A 20307-nucleotide genomic window follows, 5' to 3' on the forward strand; every position below is an offset into this window, starting at 1 on the left:
GGGGAGGGTGGGAATAACAAGTCTCTGAAGATGAACATTCAGTGTGATTCCACCTTAATCAAAACAAAGCTTTTTGTGCAACTCTCTAAACTGGAGACCGCCCTAAACTGCCCTGGCCTTTATTACTTGCTTTTCCTTTTTAGCACATAAGATTTAAATCTGCCCTTAGGGATTTATTTTCCCATTACTTCCAAAGCCTCAGAGGCCTATTTTGCATTTCTGGTAAGAATGTGGCTGTGGAATCTGAAAATGGTAAAACTGCCTAAAATAAGCCCAAGCACAGTGAAGGGATCTTCCCCACCTAGAGCTCAGATATTCTGAGACAGCTGAGGAGCCCTTAGTAAGGCTAAATTCTTCCTTGCATTTGACTTTAGAAATGCTCTATTAGCCAAGCTGAAATCTGATCATTGGCGTCTGGGCCCATCTCGTATGGGCAAATCTGCTTGATAGAAAAGAAGATTTCAGTGCTGGATTTTGGCCCAAAAGTGAACTGAATCTCCTAGTTAAGTTCAAAATGGCAGATTGTGGGGGGCAGGGAGGTGGGGGTGCAAGTTCCATGTTTTGAATTACTTCTCTATTCAGGCTACTTAAGAAATACTGCTGCTTCTTATCTAAAACTGCAAAATTGGATGAGACTGGGGTTTACGTTTCACAGTTTAGAGGGAAACTAGAAAACTTATTTCACCGAGTCCAAGGTTTTGAAACCCTCATTTATTATTCACTGGAACAAAATGGCGATCATTTAAAATTGAGGATCCATGCTATCTTCCCAAATTGGTTGATATTATCTTATTTGAGATCTTTGCTTGGGAAAGGAGAGAGCAACATGGAGGTCTCTAGTTTGAATTAGGTGAATGCTGTAAATGCTAGCCTGAATTATCTTAAGGTTCTTGTTTTCTGTCTTTTGCTCGGAAGTGTCCCCTTTTACCTGAGGATAAATATTATTTGAAATGCTACATTTCTGTGAGTGGTTTAAAGCAACAGCTTTTCACAACTGCTGAAGCAAACTTACTTCACCAGAAAGTTCAAAACCAGCTCAGATCGATTCTCTGAACTTTTTGGGGAGTTGCCCGTTCCTGGAATAGCATTTGTCTCTGTCTCTGCATCTGCATTGGCACCAAAATCCCCAAGAGTTTTGTCATCAAAATAGTAAAATATAATGGCTGAGTTTTCAGCTACATTGTGCACCATGCAGCCGTACTAGGAAGTTTTTTTTCTTTTTCCCAAAAGGGTTTGCATAACTTACACAAGTGAGTCAGGTATTTAAGTGGTAATTACCATAGGGCTTGGTTCGACCTGCAAAGTTCAAATCTGAATCTGGATCTGAACTTTCCCAGAGGCAGGGGGTGTGTTTGGACATTGTGTTGGTTTGAGCTATTATAGTACAAGCTCTGAAATGCAGATCCAGATGTGGACTGGGATTCTGAATCTTCCCAGGTATGAGACATTGAGGGCCACTTGTTTTGTTTAAATTGACTCCTTTTAAATGATACATAATTGAAATAATGTAAAACAGGATCCAATTTGGGCGAAGGTGTCTGCAGCAAGGTGTCTCCCAGGGATAATATCTTGCTGTGCCTTTATTTTTCTAAAGGAGGAGTTTGCTGAAAGCTACAAAGAATGAGAAGAAGCTAGAGGGCAGGTTTATTTTGGCTAATTACTGTAGAAGTAGCTGGAGAACTCACGCAGTAAATGAGGACTTTGGATTTCAGAGAGATACTGTTTGAATCTCAGGATTCAACAGTTTTAAAGCCATTGAATCCCAGAGACTAGAGCATTGCTATTAATACGGAGTGCTGCTCCAGGCCCTTTTGACACATTTGCTTTTGAAGGACCAGGACCAGGAAGAGAAAGCTCTTTGTCTGCAGTCAGAATAAACTCATTGTACACCCAGACAATTAACTCTTCAATCGACTTGCCAGCTTCTCTAAAGCAGTCCATTCCCTTTCTGTCTATCCTAAGTTCTATTCAGACACTTAAGCACACCAATGTTTTTTGTTTATTATTCTGAAAAAGTCCTTCACAAGAATAGTCGGGGCAGATCAACATTGTCTTCTCAGCAGCATTCATCTCCGCCTGGCAGTGAATGTGTCAATCAGGAATCAAAAAGCCAAACAGAGGAGGCTTTGAATTGTGGCATCAGGGGTCAGAGTTACTTCCAGCTCTCTGTGCGTGGGATAGGCTTTCTCGCAGGAGGAAGAATTGTGCTGTCATACAAATGCACTGACTACATTGGACCACAAAGTCCTCAGGGCTTGAGTGGTTTTTTTCATGTTGACGCACCTGCAAGGGAGATGTGGGGAGGGGAGAGGAGGGGGTGGGGAACTAATGCCTTCCAGAAGGCCCAATGCAAGGCTGCTCTTTCTGTCTGGATGATTCCTGGAACACACTGTTGCAGTAAACACTACACACATTTGTACAACATACTGAATAGTTGATGTAGGAAATGAACAAATCACTGTAGTGGCAGTGCATGTCAGCCTTTATAGTTAGAACTCCTTAAGCCATGAAGGATCCTTTCATGTTCGGAACGTAAGCACATTTTCACCTTTATAAACAAAATTTTCCATATTTTGGTCTGTGTCCAAGTGAATGTTAGTCCTTACATTTGAAGGCAGAACATTGTTGCTGCTGCTTAAAATGAAGACTGAAGAACGAAAACACACTTTTTCTCATTTGGTTTGAAAAGTTGGTTGTTTTTTTTCTCGACAGCTGTGTGATCTCCATGCATGGCAGTGGGATGGGGTGTGAAAACCTGGCAGGGAAGTTTATCTGCACTGGTGCATTTCTGTCTCAGCTACTTGGAGAGAAATTATCTTGATTTGGCTGGATTGTAAGAATTTCACATTTTTTGGCATGAGTGCTAACTTTTTGCATTTATATTGGCAATATATGTCTGCGTGTAAAAGTTGCATAGACTATTAGATTGATTATGACCTGCTGGAATGGCTTTGCTTGATGTAGGGAAGGATCGTGAATAAAGCAGCAGTTTGCCCCTGTGAATCTGGAAGGGACATGTATTTTGTATAAGATCCTTATCTAGTGCTATCTAACACACTTTTTGTTTTGTTTTTTAATACTTAAACCAACACCCTTAACACCCCCAAGCCCAGTAATACATAGAAATGTAAGCTGTAAAACTGAATTTTCAAGATTCAGGAGTTGCCCAGATACAGAGAGCTTAAGTTGACCTGGCGATTCTTTTTTGGATCTAATTAGAGTTACTAAAACCACACAGAGGTGCATTTATGACTTAATTTCCTTGGAAGTACTCAGGCCTAGGAAGGCTCTTCTCCCTTCCAGTCAATTTGACAAACTCACAGAAGATGGGCTTTGCTGCTTGGGGCTGGGACGTGGTAGGAGTTCACTCATTGTCCTGGCTATCTGTGCTCTAACTTGCGATTTAGCCTTAGCAATGCTCTATAATGGCTTACCCAATATGGATGATGGTAATGTAGGAACCATATGACGCTGGAAGAAAGCTGACTCCTCCCAGGGCACAGCTATGCACTTAAAACTTTCGTCCTCTTTTTCCAGCAGTCTGACTCAAAGTCTGTGAACCCTTGATGTTCAAGCTGTCTACTTACAGAGGATAGTTGACTCCATAAACGCTCTAGTACTCTTTAAAATGGTAGAAATGTCCACAGAATGCATTGTGGATTCCGGTGAGAACTCACAGGAGATACAGTGGAGGTTGAGGTTGCTTAGGAAGAATATAGATCTTAGTCCTTTAACGTGATGCAAACATAGAGATGACTTTTGCAGTGGGTATTTTTTTCCCAGGTAGAGGTGATATATGAGGTTAATTCTGTCAATTATCTTTTCCCCTCTTTTCTTCCATTAGGTGATTCTTCTGGCAAGAACAGTGATTCACAGCCGCAAGCAGTTACTTCATTTTTTTCATAATAACTTATGCCTTTTTATGTAAGGGAATTTACTCTCCCCGTGATGTTACTTGAGTTGCTTGTGGCCTCTGTGCCTGTGGTTTGGAGTATAAAGATCACTGTAACAGTGTTCCTTCACACAAACTGAGTCTCTTTGCCCCCCAGCTCCAGTGTACAATACAGTTATTCCAGATGTGGATGCATGTCAGATAGTCTGCAAGAACAAGGTTAAGGGAGGGAAATATCCTCTTCCTAGTAAGACCATAAAGAGTTCCTGCCCACCACTTGCAATATACCTGTATGTGCAGGTTATTCGTCCCTGTTTTGAGGTATTGTCAGGCTAACAAACAGAAAACTGTTCCGTTACAGTGCAGTCGTGTAAGTGGGCTGCAGACTTATAGCCATGGTATCTTAATGAGAAAATGGGTTAGGGAGAGATGTTTGAATCAGCCTCTTTCACTCTTACGAGTGATAAGATAAAAGTACCATAAGATAATACTATTCCTAACTTGATATCAGGTAAGCCAAAGAACTTTTGATTCAACCCCAAGAAGAAAGAGGCTTACCAGAAAGGAGTATGGCTTTAAAATTATGGGACATAACAGGTATTCTGTTGAACGATGCTGTCTATATTTAGTGGCTGTCTTGGAAAAAGTGCATGTTCATACTGGGTTGTAGAACATGTATGTTGTAGAACAAGTATGCCAATGCATTGTTCAAGGGTCTGAGAATATTCTGCAACCAGGGGAAATTATCTTTGTCAGTTCTGCAGTGAGTTCCTTGTCTGGAAGCATTGCCAGCTAGAGGGATTAGGAAGTACTCACTTGACCTCTGTGACATGATCTGCATGAGGAGCTATTGCAGTTATGCACACTTGAAACTGTAGTATTTGATAGCTCTTTGAAGAAAGGAATAGATCATAGCTGATGAACACACTTCCTGACCTTTAGCCACAAAGTAACAATATCTTGTATGACTTGTATAGTATCATGGGAGATTCTGGGTATCTGAAATAGCTTGGCTTTTCTGTTCTCAGTCAAAATACTTCTTAAAGGAATACCAAATATTTGTTCGTTTGCAGATATGCAAAATAGAACTTGCTCCTTGTTTACCAGGAGCAAACTCAACCTTTGGAACAACTGTTCAGTGTGGTGAATGGTGTATTGAGGGAGAGGAAAACTCAGAGTAGACAAGTATTAGAGTTGCTCTGCCCAAAGGGAATGGCAGTGAAACTTTTTGCCATAAGCTAATTTGAAACACTAAGATCTACTGAGAATTCTCTGGTTTAAGAAAGAGACTTGGGTAGTTTCAGAGTCAGAAACCGGCAGCTGGAACGTGAGTGCTGTGTTTTCAATAAAGTGTGGTTTTTGTCTTTTATGTGACTATTTCATGACCTTTAAAAAATAATCAGAAGTATCCCTGGCTTTCAATTTTTGAAATATGGTGGACTTAATTTACAGGGCTCTTGTCTATTGCATTTTTTCTTGTGTATGTGATGAAAGAAGGGGATTTGCTTGAGCAACAGGGACGTAATTATACTTCCCTCTATTTGGAAGACCTTAACACTGTATTGGGTGCTGCTATTGGACTTGGCAACAATTTGGCCTTAGTAAGTAAATGAGGAAAATGTGTGTGGTTCATATATTCATTTTAATCAGATTATCATAAAAATAACCCCCACAGTTCACAGGTCAGTTTGGTGTATTTGTCCATTTGCTGCATTTATTCTGTCATGGTCTTGCACTCTTCGTTAGCTTAATAGCTAACTTTATACAAAAAACACCACAAAGTTCTCATTCTTTAAGAAGAAAACATTTCCCAAATTATAATAATTGCTACTATTTCTGTTCTTCACCACCACTACTCGTCCCAAGAGATAAGCCTAAAAGAAACTCCCTGAACCCGAATCATCCTGAGTTCTGCCAAAGTTCACATAGGAGTCTGGACACAGAGTTTTGTGGCTCATATCCACTTCTAATTTTTCTCCATTGTTGGCTCCTGGGTAGCTGCTTAAATCTGAAAAGCGATTCTGTAATTATTTGGTGTGGAAGCTTTCGTGGGAAAAATAGCAATAAACTTATTAACGTAATGGTAATTTATTATGCTAGATCTTTTCCTATTTTATGTAACTTATGCATTACTCACCTTTCCAGTTGTTCTACACATACCTTTTGCAGTTTTGGTTTGTTTTCTCAATCTGTAGAGCCAGTCATGCTGATAATAATGTATTGCTCACTACTTCATTGTACTGTGAAGTATTATTCTAAACAAATAAAAAGCAATGGCTGTGGTTTCTGGGATCTTGTAGAAGCAAAGCAGCCTATTCTGAGAAAAAGTGAAGATTAACTGTTTCCTTTTATCCAAACTATTCTTTTAAAGGGCAAAATCAACATAGAAATCAAGGACAAAATCTTCCTCCTGTCAATTAAGCAAAATTCAGGGAATTTGTCCAGGAAATAACTTGCTCAAGCTTTTAATGAAAAATATTCCTTATCCATGTTATTGGTAATACCTGATAATAGGAAAACTGAGAGCATGTAACTGAGAAGTGGTAAGTATTTTTATTTCCAAATAGTTTTTTTCCTATAGTTAAGCATAGAGACAAACACCTTGATCAAGAGGACAAATGCCTAAATAACCTCTCCTGCTCATATCTGTCCATCCCGATTACTTCTATACTTCAGTACTTAAGTAATGGGGATGTTACCCCAGTAACTCTGGGGGTGAAATGAAATTGCCGGCACATTTTTTACTTTCTGTGAATTAAGTTCCCTTGTGTGGAAATGCATAAAGCTAATGGTCTAAGGAAGAGGTGTTTGCCCACTTTATAAAACTGCAAATACAGGTATTGATGGAAATAGTCTATGTGCCTCTGTTTTCCATCTCTGGCCTTGCCCTCCCCTTCCAGTAGGCTTTTCCATTCTTTGCTGTAATCAGAATTAACACAAGGAAAAGGCTGAAGGCAGTTATTGCTACTGGTAGGAGAGGCTGTCCCATGTGCCTTTCCTCCAAGTGGCTGATGCCTGGCACATCTAATGCAGTCTTGAAGACCGTGGCAAGCCTGATTTGTCTGGCATAGACTCCTCTCTCCAACTGATTTTCACTGTGCCTGGCAACTTTCCATTTTAGGTTACTGCCTGCTTTGCTGATGTTTGATGTCATCTTTGCATGTGTGCAAAAATAGTTGTAACAAATGGTAAGCTTTTTAAAGCCACTGTATTCCACAAAGGGGGGGGGGGAAAAAACAACTCTGGGCTACTCTCCTCTCACTTAGTTTACATCCCAACAGTGTTCTACGTTCTCATCTTGCAATGTAACAAAAGACTTTCCTCTACAGTTTGTTCCTCCTTAGTTTTTCCAAGCTCGAATGGTTTGTCTCACTTAATGCTATACCACTGTTCTAGCGCTATGTAAAGATGGATGCAAGCTGGGGCTTGAAATCCAGATGTCTGTGAACTTAGAGGAAATTGGACCCTAGCTGAATCTAGACTGGGCCTTTAGATGTGATGGATAGGTATACTGATCCAAGTGGAGTGTAATCTGAACATTTTTCCTTGTGGTCCATCTCTAAATTGAGATTTATTTTTCCTGCAGAATCTTTTTTAGTTAAAGCTTTTCATTGTGAGAGACTTGTGGTCCAAAGACATGGAACACTCTTGTGCGTGAGAAGTGTAATCTAAGAGAAGTTCTTTTTCCATAATTTTACAATTAGATGTTGCCATAACATTGCAGTTAAAGAACAGCTTGATGCAGACATTGTAAGAAATAAGATTTCCTATTGACCGTCCCTTTCTAACAGCTCTGCAGTGAATGCTGGTGCCAGGTTCCATATGGGTAAGTTTCAGAAAAAGAGTTTTTCTTTCCGACCAAGACAATAATGAGAAAGACACTGTGGGCCAGCATTTTCCAGATGCCTGCTGTCACAGGAAGTAACCTGTGTGGGATATACCCACCTGAAACTAAAAAAGTGATTGCCTAATCAGTGAATTGGGAGGGGGAAACTACCAGGTGATTCATACCAATGTCTAGTGGAGGGCGAGGGGATGGAGATTTCTTCTAAGTCTAAGGATACTGCTCAGTGCATGCTTGCTATGTAAAATGTTGTATTGCTGTCAGAGGAAACTCTGAATAATTTGTTTTTGTTCTGTCTGTCTTCTCTCTCTTCTGGACTTGGCCGGGCCATGTACAAATCCCAATCATTCAACAGTACTGGAGAGTAGATAGTATTTACCTCAATAATGGTAGTTTCTTTTCGATTCTTTTTAACTCTCAATTCAGATGATGGTTCGAAGCCAACGCCTACCATGGAAACCCAGCCTATTTTTGACGGAGAAGGTAAGAGCATCCCTTAAAAAACACACTACTTTGCTCTCTTTTTTCCTTGTGAATTTACAGCTCAAACACTTTCTTTATCCGGCAAAGCAGTAAAGCCTGTGAATCTCATAATTTGTCCACATTTAACAGTGCTCTTGGGACCTCAGGCATTTTCCCAAATCCTTCTGCATCCTACCTGCTTCTCTGGAATCCAGTGCCACCAGGAATTGAACAGAATCTTGAGATAACCTTGGAGGAAAAGGTGTCTCAAGTGAAAAATGCTCATTGAATCAGAAATGGCAGCTACCTCTATTCTGCCTTTACCCTCTCACTCTCTCCGCCCTCATGATAATGATGCTGGGAGTTTCATAACTTCTGTAGTGCATAGCAGCTTCACCAAACGGGGGGGGGGAGTGCTAAACCACAGCTTGTGAATGTTGACTTGGAAGAAAATTGCTGTGAGGTTTCTTTATTTAGCAATTACTTTCATTGACGCACATACTATTTAAGCAAATGAAGTCAGTGTCCTAGGCCCACTTAATTCATGGCCTACCAAGACATTTCCTTCTCAAATGGCTAATCTTGTGATTATATTGTTTTGGAGAGGGAATATTGGAACTCAGTCGATTGGAAGCTTTGAAACAAAGACAAAATGACTTTAATCATACAGAGTTTCAAGCCTTTTCAATGTGCAGACTTATAAGTGTGCACCAGTGGAAATACTGGTCTTGTGGTAGTGGATGGGCCTATTAGCTGTTGGTTAGATTTTGCATATTGCTTAGAAATATTGCAGATTTCCTGTACGTTTAAACCCACTGCCATTTTAATCAAGATATAGACTGAAGTTGAACTACTGTGTGCCCTCCTTGGAATTATGGGCCTTGTGGGAGTGGAGGAAAACCTATGCATTTTAATACTGAAGCACTATACTCAATATTTTTAAAAAAACAAACAGATCAAAGGCAGAAATGGAGACTACTGAGGAAGAGTAGATGGTGCTGTTTGATACCTCTAGCCTTCTTGGAAAAACAGGTGATGGGGTCGGTCTTTTGTTGTTAAAATAAGCTAATTTAATAGCAAGATGCTGTAGTCCTGTCACTTCCATTTAGTGATTATAGGTTTGTAAGAGTCTTGTTATGAGCTTTAAGAAACAAAACAAAGCCCTCAGAGCAAACAACAGCATTCCCACATAAATAAACAGAGGAGACTAAAGTCTAGTTGATTATCTCTTGTTTATATCAAAAGAAAGTTCCTCCTGGCAGCAAGCTGATGTTGTATTAAATGGCTGTTTGTAATCACAGCATGCTTCTGGCCTTTAAACTTTCCCCTGAGAGAGTGCCCATAGATATTAAAAGGAAAGAACGTACTAGTAAAATGCAGGAGATAGCTAATCTGGTTAATACGGCCCATTCTCTCTAGAAGAGAGTCAACAGTTTGGTCATTCAAACAACTGGACAAAGTTCTTGAGAAATACTATAGTGAGCAGGTGTTTTGTGGCCCATCTGCTGACAGGGAGAGTCTAAAAAAATCTTGTCCTCTCTTCTATGAAAAAAACTGTCAATCTCAAAATTTTGCATTAAAGTGTAGATGAAGCCAAATCTGATACAGGGACTTGGACTGTATGATGAAAGATTGCCTCTCACCATGAATCTTGCAGTATATTATGCCAAACTTTATCTCTTAAACTGCCAGAGAGAATGACTAATTCAAAGGCCTCCTCTTATATTAGCAGTGTCCCTTATGGGACTTGGGAGAAGAGAACATGAGGCTGACAGGCAGGGTAATCAAGCTATGCATTGATGAATAACCTCTGATATGTTAGTCAGTCACTCTGTAGTTTTGTCATTCCAGTTAGTAAAATAAGGCTAACTAGAGTTCAGTAGGTATTGTAGAAATAAGCATAAGAAAATCCATCTGGGGTCAGACCAAAGGTTTATGTAACCCACTACTTTTGGAGCATACTGTCTCCAATGGTTGCTCAAAACAGGTACATCAGAAATAGTATAAGAAGTGTTCAGATGAGAAAGGAAGGCTTAAGGGGGGCATAATAGCAGCCTTCCAATACCTACAAGGAGGTTATTAAGAAGGTGGAGCCAGGCTCTTCATGGTAGTGCATGATAGGAGGACAAGAGATAAAAGGCATCAATTGAAATGAAAGGTTTGGGCTTGGATATAAGGAAAAATTTCTTCACCATGAAGACAGTCAAGCAGTGGAACAGGCTGCCCAGAGATGTGGTGCTACCTCTTTCCTTTTCAACTGGACTGGATAAAGCCGTGAGCAGCTTCGTCTGATCTCATAGCTGACCCTGCCTTGAGCAGGAGGTGGGACTAGATGACCTCATGGGGTCATCCTGAATAATCCTTTGATCCTAGGTGAGCAAGCATGCCATAGTTCACTAGAATACTCTCTCAACTTCTTGGGTAGATCTTTGGGAGGAATGGCTTGTACTTGCTGTCTGACACACATGTCAGATGACAGAACAGTTATCCGTTCACCAGCCAGGTCTGGACTATTCACAGATGTTTGAAGGAGTTAATGTCCAAATCCCATTCAGTTTCAGTGGGTCTTAGGTATCTACTGGGCTCCTGAAAATCTGTGTATTCAAAGTCAGGCAATCAGGATGGAACTGATAGCAAGAGGAAGAGATAATACCTTTTTTCATGTTTTTTTGTTCTGAATGCCTCACTTGAGTACAAGGGACTGACTTTTTTTCAAAGGGTATTTAATGAGTGTGTGGTACCTGTTGGAGCTCAGCATCCCCAAGACTAAGACTCACCCTTCTTGTGTTTTCACTGACACTAGAGGATAACAGAAATCCAAATTTTGGACACACATTCCACTTCCAACCCTCCTCCCTGAGGGCATAACAGAGCAGTGCTAGAGCCAGAAATAATGTAGAACAGATAACCTAAACTCTCCTGTCCAAAGCTTAAATCATAAAGCAACCATTTCTTTAATTATTTCCTTTCATTACAGTGCAGATCTCAATGTTTATAGTGATTCTCATCTTAGGGTAAGATTCTCCCCTAAAGAAGAGTATTTTATTAATGGTCCTTTCTATGATTTTAAATAATTAGGGGGAAAAAAATCAGTTTTATTCCCTCCCGCAGTTCTAGGCTCTGTTTTCTTTGGATCTATGCTCTATTTTGTTTCAATGTGCAAGTCATACTCATTTCCTAAGGCCATAGCTTCTTTAAACAGCTCTTTTTGGTAAACTTCACCTCTTTATGCACTGGGAATCTATTCTTTTCACAGATCTGCTGTTCAGAGCAATTAATCTAGATTGCTTCTCTGTATTCCAGCAAAAGTCCAGGTTAACTGGATGAAAAATACATTTTTATGGTAGATCTCAAAGGGTCAGTTCTTTCCCCCAAAAAGCACAAAGTATATAGGTATATGTATATATATTTGTGGGAGCAAGTCATGATTGAGTGATAAAATAGTGTGGGGAAACCTACAGATAAGAGCTTTTACTACTGCTGGTATATCAATGCTAAACTGATATTTGCATATGACATTAAAAAAGTCCTGAATATAATTACAGTAATGCCCAGGATCAGTGTAGCTGAAAACATTTAGGAGGGGAAAAATCCCGTTTAGTTTTGCTTTGTGCATTTAAAATCTAATATATAGTCAGTGTCTCTTGTAGTCAGCCAGCTTCTGCCTTGCTGAGCACATTCATGTAAATGTCAACAAGGGAGCAGAAAAACTCTCGTAAAAACTTCTTAGAGGAATGTCTTAAGACGAACTCCAGGTTCTAGAATTTAAAATGTGCTTGTGGAAACCGGATTTTTTTTAAATTTACAAATATCCATGTTCACCATATCCCTTTAGGAGTTCTAGCCCATGGTATCATGTACCACTTGGCCCAGTTTCTATTCAAAGGCTGATGTTGTGTCATTTCCTTAAGGAGTTGCTTAGGACAGGTTCTGCTGTGTTTTGAAGTTGATTGTAACACTTCAGAGTGCTTTAAGCAAATTTATGTTTGGATGTCTTGGTTGTAGTGCATTAGACAGGCTTTTTTAACCACAATTTGTTCCTTTAACAGGCTTCTTTTTAAGTGTTTCCAACAATATCCTCATTTCTCTGCCTATTTATTTTGAGTTTTGTTGTTGTTTGTTTTAGGAAACTAAGAAAGCTGTGGTCAGCTCTTCTTGGGCTGTTAAGGCAATATTTAAGGTCTGAATTGACTTCTTTTAATCTGGATTTTGTATGTCCTTTGGTGGAAATCGTTATATACGACAGCACACAACATAATCCTTGAGGTCTTCAAGTCTTGAGGAGAAAGGCTTGAAAATTTAGCAAGGAAATGGAAGGGTAGGGGGAGAATAAAAATGTTTTGCCAGTAGAGAGGTATTCTTTGGAAAGAAAGGTAATGAGATAACCTTGTGACAGGTCGACAAAGTGGCTCATAAGAGATAGAAGGCGTCACTGGAGGGTGAGCACTCATATCTACAAAGACAATGCATCACTTAATGCATGATTGTGGCAAACATGCCTTGTCCTCACAAGTAGCAGCCACGTGTATTCACTACATGCTTTAGTTTCTCTAAGGCACTTGTTTTTTGTCTTTCAGAAATCACAGCACCCACCCTTTGGATTAAGCACTTGGTCATCAAAGATTCCAAACTGAACAGTTCCAGTATAAGGAATTCAGGTAATGCTCTGTCTAGAAGAGAAAAAAATGTTTTTTTTTTTTGGTTAGGCTGTGGTTACTCACTGTCTGTTCTTGTTTCACTCTTTCTGCATTGTAGCTATCATGCTGCTTTTACAGTTTTGCAGAACTTGAGATGAAGGCCATAGAACAATTTCGGCTGGTATCCTTCTTTGTGCCCAGAATGTCACAGTAGATATGTAATGAGCAGGATTTCTGTCTCCCCAAATCAGAACTGGGGCAGCTCTAAATTATTCACTTGATACTTCATCTTTATTCTGTGTCTGTTCAGCTGTCTTTCATGGACGTGCAAACTGATGCCTTTTTGAGAATAACTTTAGTGCACTGCATTTGGCTCTGAGAGCTGGGCTGTGGTCTTGGTCTAAACAGATGAGCAAATGTAGAGAAGGGGCTTCTTTTCTAGCAACTTCGAGGTTCTTTGGGGCAGGGGATATTTTTGATACAGAAAAGACTGGATTATTTCACAAGAGAAAGCAGTTATTTCTGGACCTAGCTGAACATTGAGAATTACATTCTTGTGGGTAATAGAATGGGCAAGGGAAGAACCGAGCATAGGAAAGCTCATGAACATGAGTGGGGAAAAAAAAAGGTAACAGCAAGATGTGAAGTTAGGATGTAAAACTTGAGAGTGGAGACAAGGGTGAAATTATCTGGGGCCGTTGAAATCACAAGAAACTGGAAAGATCTGAAGACAAAAGAGAGGGATTCTAGACAAGAATGTTTTCCATCTGCTGTATTTTAACTATAGTGGAAGAAAGCAAGAAGGGAAAAGGGATGTTAGAAAGCAGGAACTTGCCTGAAGATGCCATGGGTTTACTTTAAGGTTTGAATAGGAGCTGCTGCTGTCACACATATTTTATGAAGCAATATATGCCTGGAATAACTGGCTGTTCCAGCTAGCCTCTATAACAGGTAAACTGTGATGGCATAAAGTACCTGGTCTTATTCCTGGATTAGCCAGAGAGCACTCTGTGCCTCTTTCCCACTGCAGGGTAAAATCAATGCTAGGTTAGCATTGTCAGGCTGCAAGGTGGAAAAGAGCTCTAAATTGGAGGACATCCATCATTGCCCAGACCCCCATCTCTAGCCACTGCCTATGGTGCCTTGCCTCCTGACTGTTTTTGCAGCAGGGTGGTCTGTGTAGGAACTGCCAGTCGGGATCATTCAGAAGCTTCAGATGATGTAGGAGTATCAGTATTCTTCGTTAGGAGTCTTTTTCACACAGAGCAAATGTGGCTTGTGTTTTGCGAGCTGCAGGGACAACTGGTTTATTCACAGTGCAATTGAAGGTGAGAGTTTCATATTAAAATCCTGTAATTCTGACCCTGCCTGTCTTGTAGACCAGCTTTCCTTCTTATGCGGTAAACTAGGTAGCTGCAATGGAAATAAGAGTTTCCAGATCTGGATTCTAGAAGGCTACACAGAGACTTGGGAGCGGGAGGGTCTTTCATGCTGTAAAGCTGGCTTTCATTCTGTAAAGGCAGCTTATTTGTTCAAGGAAGTTCCTTTTGTCAGGAAGCTGCCTCATGTAAGCAGGAGTTCTGTTTGTGGAAGACTTCCTTTTGTGAGTTTACTTTTGTCTACTTTATTTTCAATTAGTTATGATGTCTTTTCTGTTAATGGAGCAAGACAAACTCAAAGTAAATGGTCTTCTGGAAAATTCAAGAGTTCTATAAGAGATGGTTTCTACAGCAAGCTGAAATGAGCTGTTTGCTTCAGTTGACTCAGCGTTACTGATTGCCCTGACAGACACTTATATGCTGAAGTACCTGATTAAGAGACTAGGTCACCAATTTTAGGTGCAAATTTTCATATTGTGGTATACAACTATGAAACCTTCTCTGTTTCTTACAATGAATTATTGATATCAAGAAGTGCTGCCCCATCAATATGGGGAAGCTGATGTGAGGTGTGAGCTATTTTAGTCTATTTCTTTTAACCAGCTAAATTTAGTCCCCTTGTTAGTACCTTCCATTCTGGGCCCTTGTTGCATATGTTAAAAGACAATGTAGGGTGGATGGGATTGAACAATCAAGAGCTTTTGAGAATTATCATTTAGTATCAGATTTTTCAAATGTCTAAAAGTCTGAAGTGCCTCCATGTTTTGGTCGAAGATGATGAAACAGCTGTCATGAGATGGGCATGCAAAATTAGGAAATGGTTTTAATTGCTTTGGCCCTTAGCAATTTGAAATCTTAAGGCTTAGCATGTTTCTGATTTTTTGTTTATTTTTAAAGGGTTAAGCTAGCTTTTACCAGCACAGAGTTGGATTTTTGTTTTTGGCATTCACTCAGCTCTATTGCTTCTCTGAGCTTGCCGCTATGGTCTTGAATCGGATACAACTTGCTATCTTCTTGCAGCAATTTAATGGTATTGCTGAAATTAGAGGTGAGAAAAGACCTCTTAGGTCATCTAATCTGCTGCCTCAGGGCTAGTGAATGTTTGTTTCCTACAAAGTACAGTTATTTTTTAGTGTAGCTTAAATGCCTTGGGCGATAAAGATTTCACTTCTTCCCACAGGAAGGTGTTCTGCTGTCTGATTGAAATCATTCTCAGGATGATTTTTTGGTAATATCCAGTCTAACTCTTTATTTCTGTTCTTTTTTTATTATCCCTGCGTTCTGTCTCCTTGTATTCTTGAAAGCCTGCCCTATTCCTTGGAGTTTGTATTTTTGAGACACTTTACACTGATCTCTCTCCTCCCTGTGATAGTTATATAGCCCTATCTTTTGCAGTAAATAGAAGTCCAGTAGATACTGCTGTCAGAGGAGGTATGTGCTACTCTGTAATCTGCACTGCCATGAGACATCTTGGAAATCCAGCACCATCACTTTATCAACCATAAGGAAAATGTAAGAATTGCTATGACAGAGGACACAAATAGGGGACAACAGGAAATTAGAGCCTATCTCGCTGATGTTGTGTTTCATTGGAAGCTTCTAGAATAACCTTAGAGTAAGTTATCCTATAATCATCCATTACAGAGAGATTTATTTTAGCTGCCTTTAGCTAGAGCTTGTGGTGTGTCACTGAGTATTCCCTGAAGAAAAAGGAGCAAGGAAAGGAGCTAAGAAGCTGGGAGTGCTCACTTCAAACCTTTAACTCTCCCAAAGAAGAGCAAACAGAGTCACAGTGCTTCCGAGGTGGTTAATGACTCTTCACAACGAGGCTTCAAGCCTTGTCGTGTATCGGGATGTTGTATCTGTTACAGCCAGCACTTGTTTGGCAATGTATCTGAAGGGAGTAGGGAAGTCAAGGGAAGATTTGAAGAATTAGTTGCATCTTTTTAGGTAGCAGACTGATGGATAGGGCCCCTACTCAGTAGCTGGGAGACCAAAGCTGAAAGTGATCTCAGTCAAAATTTCCTATATCCTATCAGAGTGAACCAACCTGCAGATAGCTGAGCACTGCAGAGCTGGTAATACCCCTGCATCTTCCTGATGAAAATATCCCATGTTGCTTATGCAATCTATATCTCACAACAGCTGCATTTGAAATCTGTGTCCCATCTTCCAATTAGCATTGACAAGCAGTAAGGAGGTTATCCTGAAACAATCCTCTCTTGTGGAGCATTTACATTTTGCTTGGCATATGTAAATATTAATTAAGCCAGGGATCAAGAAAATCAGAATGACTCTATCCTGGTGTTTAGAGTTCTTGGCTGAGAATCCATATGCCTCCAGCCATTTTGTCAGTGATTCTTTATATGCCAAGTAAAACAACATTGCTAGGAGGAATTGCTAGTGCTGTTATGCTAGTCCACCTTGCAGAATGATAATTAGATCACTTTACTGGTGGGGTGAAATGCAGGTTCAAATCCTCTCAGGCAGAGGCAGGAATCAAAAATGTAAACAGACTGTAACATCTGGACTGTTGAGTAGCAGAAGAGTTGGTATTTTTCTACACTTACAAACTAAGCTGTTTGCTTTTTTGTGAATCTTACAAAAGCCCCAAAGTCAACATTTCTTTTCATGACAAGTGAAAGACCTAGATCAAAACAAAATATTTTGTTTGCTATGGCTGGATGGCAAAAACGTTAGATGATGGTGTTTTGTTTTGAATTGATTTCCACCTTCCCTAAACACACACGAACATCCCAAACCAAGCCTGTTGTTTAGTGCTGCCCTCTGAAATGTGTCACTTCTTTTTAACACTACCAAAGCAGGAAGACATATAGAAGTGACCTTTGCAATGGCCATTCTCTAATCGGCATGGTTGGGAACTCTCTTTTCATACTGTGTGTACTCCTTCAGCCTCCTTTCCTACCTCTTCCCCTGCAACACATTCCAGCCTGGAACAGTCCAAGTCACTGCTCTTTTACAGTTCTTACTGTAGGGATACACTTGATAATGTATCCTGATTGCAAGAAAATAAATCTAACGGCTGCCTGTTTGGGAGCACCCATCTGCACTGAGGAATCCATGGTTGTTCCTCATTTCCGGATTTGGGCTATCTCCAAATTCATTTGTGCTACTAAGTGATTTGGTTTTGTTTAGTAAGAGATTCCAGCCTGTATCCAGCTTTCCCTGACAAACTTTAAGAAAACCACAGAGTGATGTAATGAGCTCATGCATGGAAAAATAAACAGCTCTAAAGAAACCAGCGGTAGCAGCCTCAAGTAAATATTCTGCAGTCACTGGGGTTTTGAATATGACGTTATTGAAAAGGAAGAATGAGTAATATATTAAGGTTAGCAGCTGAAGACAGGTTTGTGTGTGCCTAGTTTAAAAAAAAAAGTAGTAGCTGTTTATTTCAAAATCCTGCATGTTGAATGGGGACCAGCTCTATGTGGCCCATTCTGTTCAGCTCTGATACCCAAACACCATATACACATCTCATGCGACAGCTTTCCAGTGACAGAACTTTCTGCTTTCTGAAGCTCCTATTGCACAGAGCTGTAAATGAGCTTTCAAAACAGGAATGGTGGTATTTACATTTCTGTAATTTAATTCACTTGGTGCTGAAACTTTAAGGCTTCTCAAAGAGAGAAACAGCTTGAAAACTGCACGTATGTATAAATTTCTTTAAGAGAGTGGAAGCACCCCCATACTTCACCTAAGGGAATCCGTATACTGTGAGGTGCAGCTTGACATTGCGGTTCGTCTCCAAAGATCCCCACAGTGAGGCAGGATGTGATTATATCAAGGGTACTGCCAGGAGCTGGATTCTCTGGTTTGTCTATTTTCCTTTTTTCCTTATGGAGATAAGTTTTTTTCCTACTTTCTTTTTTTTGAAAAAAAGAGGTGCAAAAAAACCAGCATGGCACCCAAAATAGCTTTATATTTTTAGTACTTATCTAGGAAGTGATGCCATTTTGCTGCATGCCTGCCTTAAAGATCAGAGACAGTGATTACTCCTAGTAGGAATATACACAAGATGTGTTGCCTTAGCCGTGACAAGTCTTTGTACAGTCCCAGACATCAACAAGGAGTCTGCTTCTGAGCCACCTACTTTGAGAATCAGTGTGGTACCTCCTGAGTAAGGTTGTCAGGTGATGCCAGCCAATATATAACAGAACAGGGCCTGTTGATTTGCCCTTCAAGAGGAAAATGGCAGTACTGGTGGGATACATCAAAAATAGTCAAGGTTAGACAAAAGTTTGTTTTGGTCATTAGGAAGATTGGTTGTTTTTGGGGGTGGGGGGAGAGGGAGGATGGGGTGGTTTTTGGCAGTAATGACTAACCCCAAGGAGCTTGGACCCTTATACTATTTTCTAGGATGGGGAGGCGCTGCTTGCATTCATGTTGAATGTAGTGTTATTTGGAGTTGGAACAAATTCCCTTGTGCCTTGGAAACTTGGAAGACTGCAGAAAGCAGGGAACCTGTAGTAGACTCAGATGAGGCTCTCAGAAAGCAAAGTACCATTTTGAGTGGGGGCCATTTCTCGCCTGTCTTCATTCCTTCCTGTCTTCTTAGCCTCATTCCTTTGCTGTCCTATCCTACCCACAGGACACACCACTGCCTACCTCACTATTTAAAGACATATGAGACCATGGGTTCCTGCTTTTCCTGCTACTTTTCTCCTGCTTTCTGCTGCTACTAGACTGGTTGCGTTAGTTCCAAATTTTGTGGGTATCTCCCTGTGCCAACTGTGTTAATTTTACCATCCAGATAATTATTACGGGATCGTAGGCTCTTCCCCAGTATCTATGGCTGGTTAGTGCAAGTCAGGCTACCAACTGGATGAAATTGGTGAAGGCAAAGTCAATTTCACGTTAGCAGGAAAGCAGGTTGAGAAGAGGAGGTAGCCAGGCATAAATGTGGTTTAGTGACATTCTGAATAAGATATTATAGTGACATTGGAAGTGAAGAATTTTCATGTATGGGGATCACATGGTAATGCTGACTGCAGTGCTCCTTGGTGAACATTTCAGTGCTTCCCTCTTTCTGGGCAGAGTACCTGGGAGCAGCAGCTTTTGAACCTCCCTATAGCGGCAGAGGAAAAAGAGAAGTGTCAATGATGATGTACAAGAACTCACAGAAGGGGAAGGGACCCAATGGGTCAGAAAGCTTTTGCCTTTTCCCTTAGTTTTGGGTTTGAATTCATTTTAATTTTGGTTCTGGCTTGGTAACAAATGAAGCAATCTCAGGTGAAGCTCCCGCTGAGTATGATATGAAAACTCACTAAAGCCAATTTATTTTCATTGCAAATCTCTATGCTCTTTCCTGCTGAATTCCTGCTTTCTTGGAAGCCAAATGTGTGGTGAAACTTCTTCACCCTTTCTTTCTGTCTCTCCCTTCCTTCCTGCTCCATCTGTGGTTCAGTCACTCCTTTGTCTCTTGACTGGTGCTTGGGAGGACTCTCTCTTCCTCCCTCTTGGAAGTTCTGAGATGATGTGATATATCACACCCAAGTGTGATTCTCCTACAGTCTCAGTGTGACAGGTGTGGTCAAGAAGGGAGTATGCAGGGGACAGCAGAAGCAGGGATAATGGAAGAGTCTAGGACCAGGACCCTTCCCAGACAGCCGGCAAACAAAGTCATAAATACCATGCCATTGGGGACCAGTTAATCTGCTCTATGAAAAGGTGCAAAGTACACAAGTGGGAAAAATAACATCGTATAATAATCAGCATGGAACCATAGGTGCTAAACCAAATGCAGCTAGGCAAATAAATGAAGCTCTCCCTGAGTGCTGTGTGATAAATCATTCCCAAAGAATTCAGTCACTCCCCCCTCATCCCCCAAAGAAGGAAAACAAATTACTCTAGACATGGAGTCATAACTGGTACTCTGCAGCTGCCAGTTAAGGAGAGTGGACGGGGGGTAGAGAGAGAGGGGCAATAGGCATCAAAGATGGGGGTATAGGCCTTGCTAGGAGAAAACCCCCTACGTTTAAGGTTAAAACCAAAACCACTGAGGATTTGGAGGGGAAAAAGAAAGGAAATAGGCTCCAGCACCAGACACTTCTTGAGCCTATAGGGACAAAGGGA

The 20307-nt window shown here is 40.6% G+C and overlaps 1 protein-coding gene across 6 annotated transcripts in view; it reads left to right on the forward strand.

The window, feature by feature from the left end:
- SMOC1 (SPARC related modular calcium binding 1) overlaps positions 1–20307 on the forward strand; it is a 133124-nt gene that overhangs the window by 75540 nt on the left and 37277 nt on the right. For 5 of the 6 annotated variants that reach the window (XM_064512521.1, XM_064512520.1, XM_064512516.1 and 2 more), the window contains exons 6-7: positions 8130–8219; positions 12776–12856. In XM_064512521.1, the coding sequence (XP_064368591.1) occupies positions 8130–8219; positions 12776–12856 (171 nt within the window). The remainder of the gene's footprint in view (positions 1–8129; positions 8220–12775; positions 12857–20307) is intronic. The other variant, XM_064512518.1, reaches the window with a different exon arrangement.

This window comes from Dromaius novaehollandiae, chromosome 5, assembly GCF_036370855.1.
Source record: "Dromaius novaehollandiae isolate bDroNov1 chromosome 5, bDroNov1.hap1, whole genome shotgun sequence".
NCBI lineage: Eukaryota > Metazoa > Chordata > Aves > Casuariiformes > Dromaiidae > Dromaius > Dromaius novaehollandiae.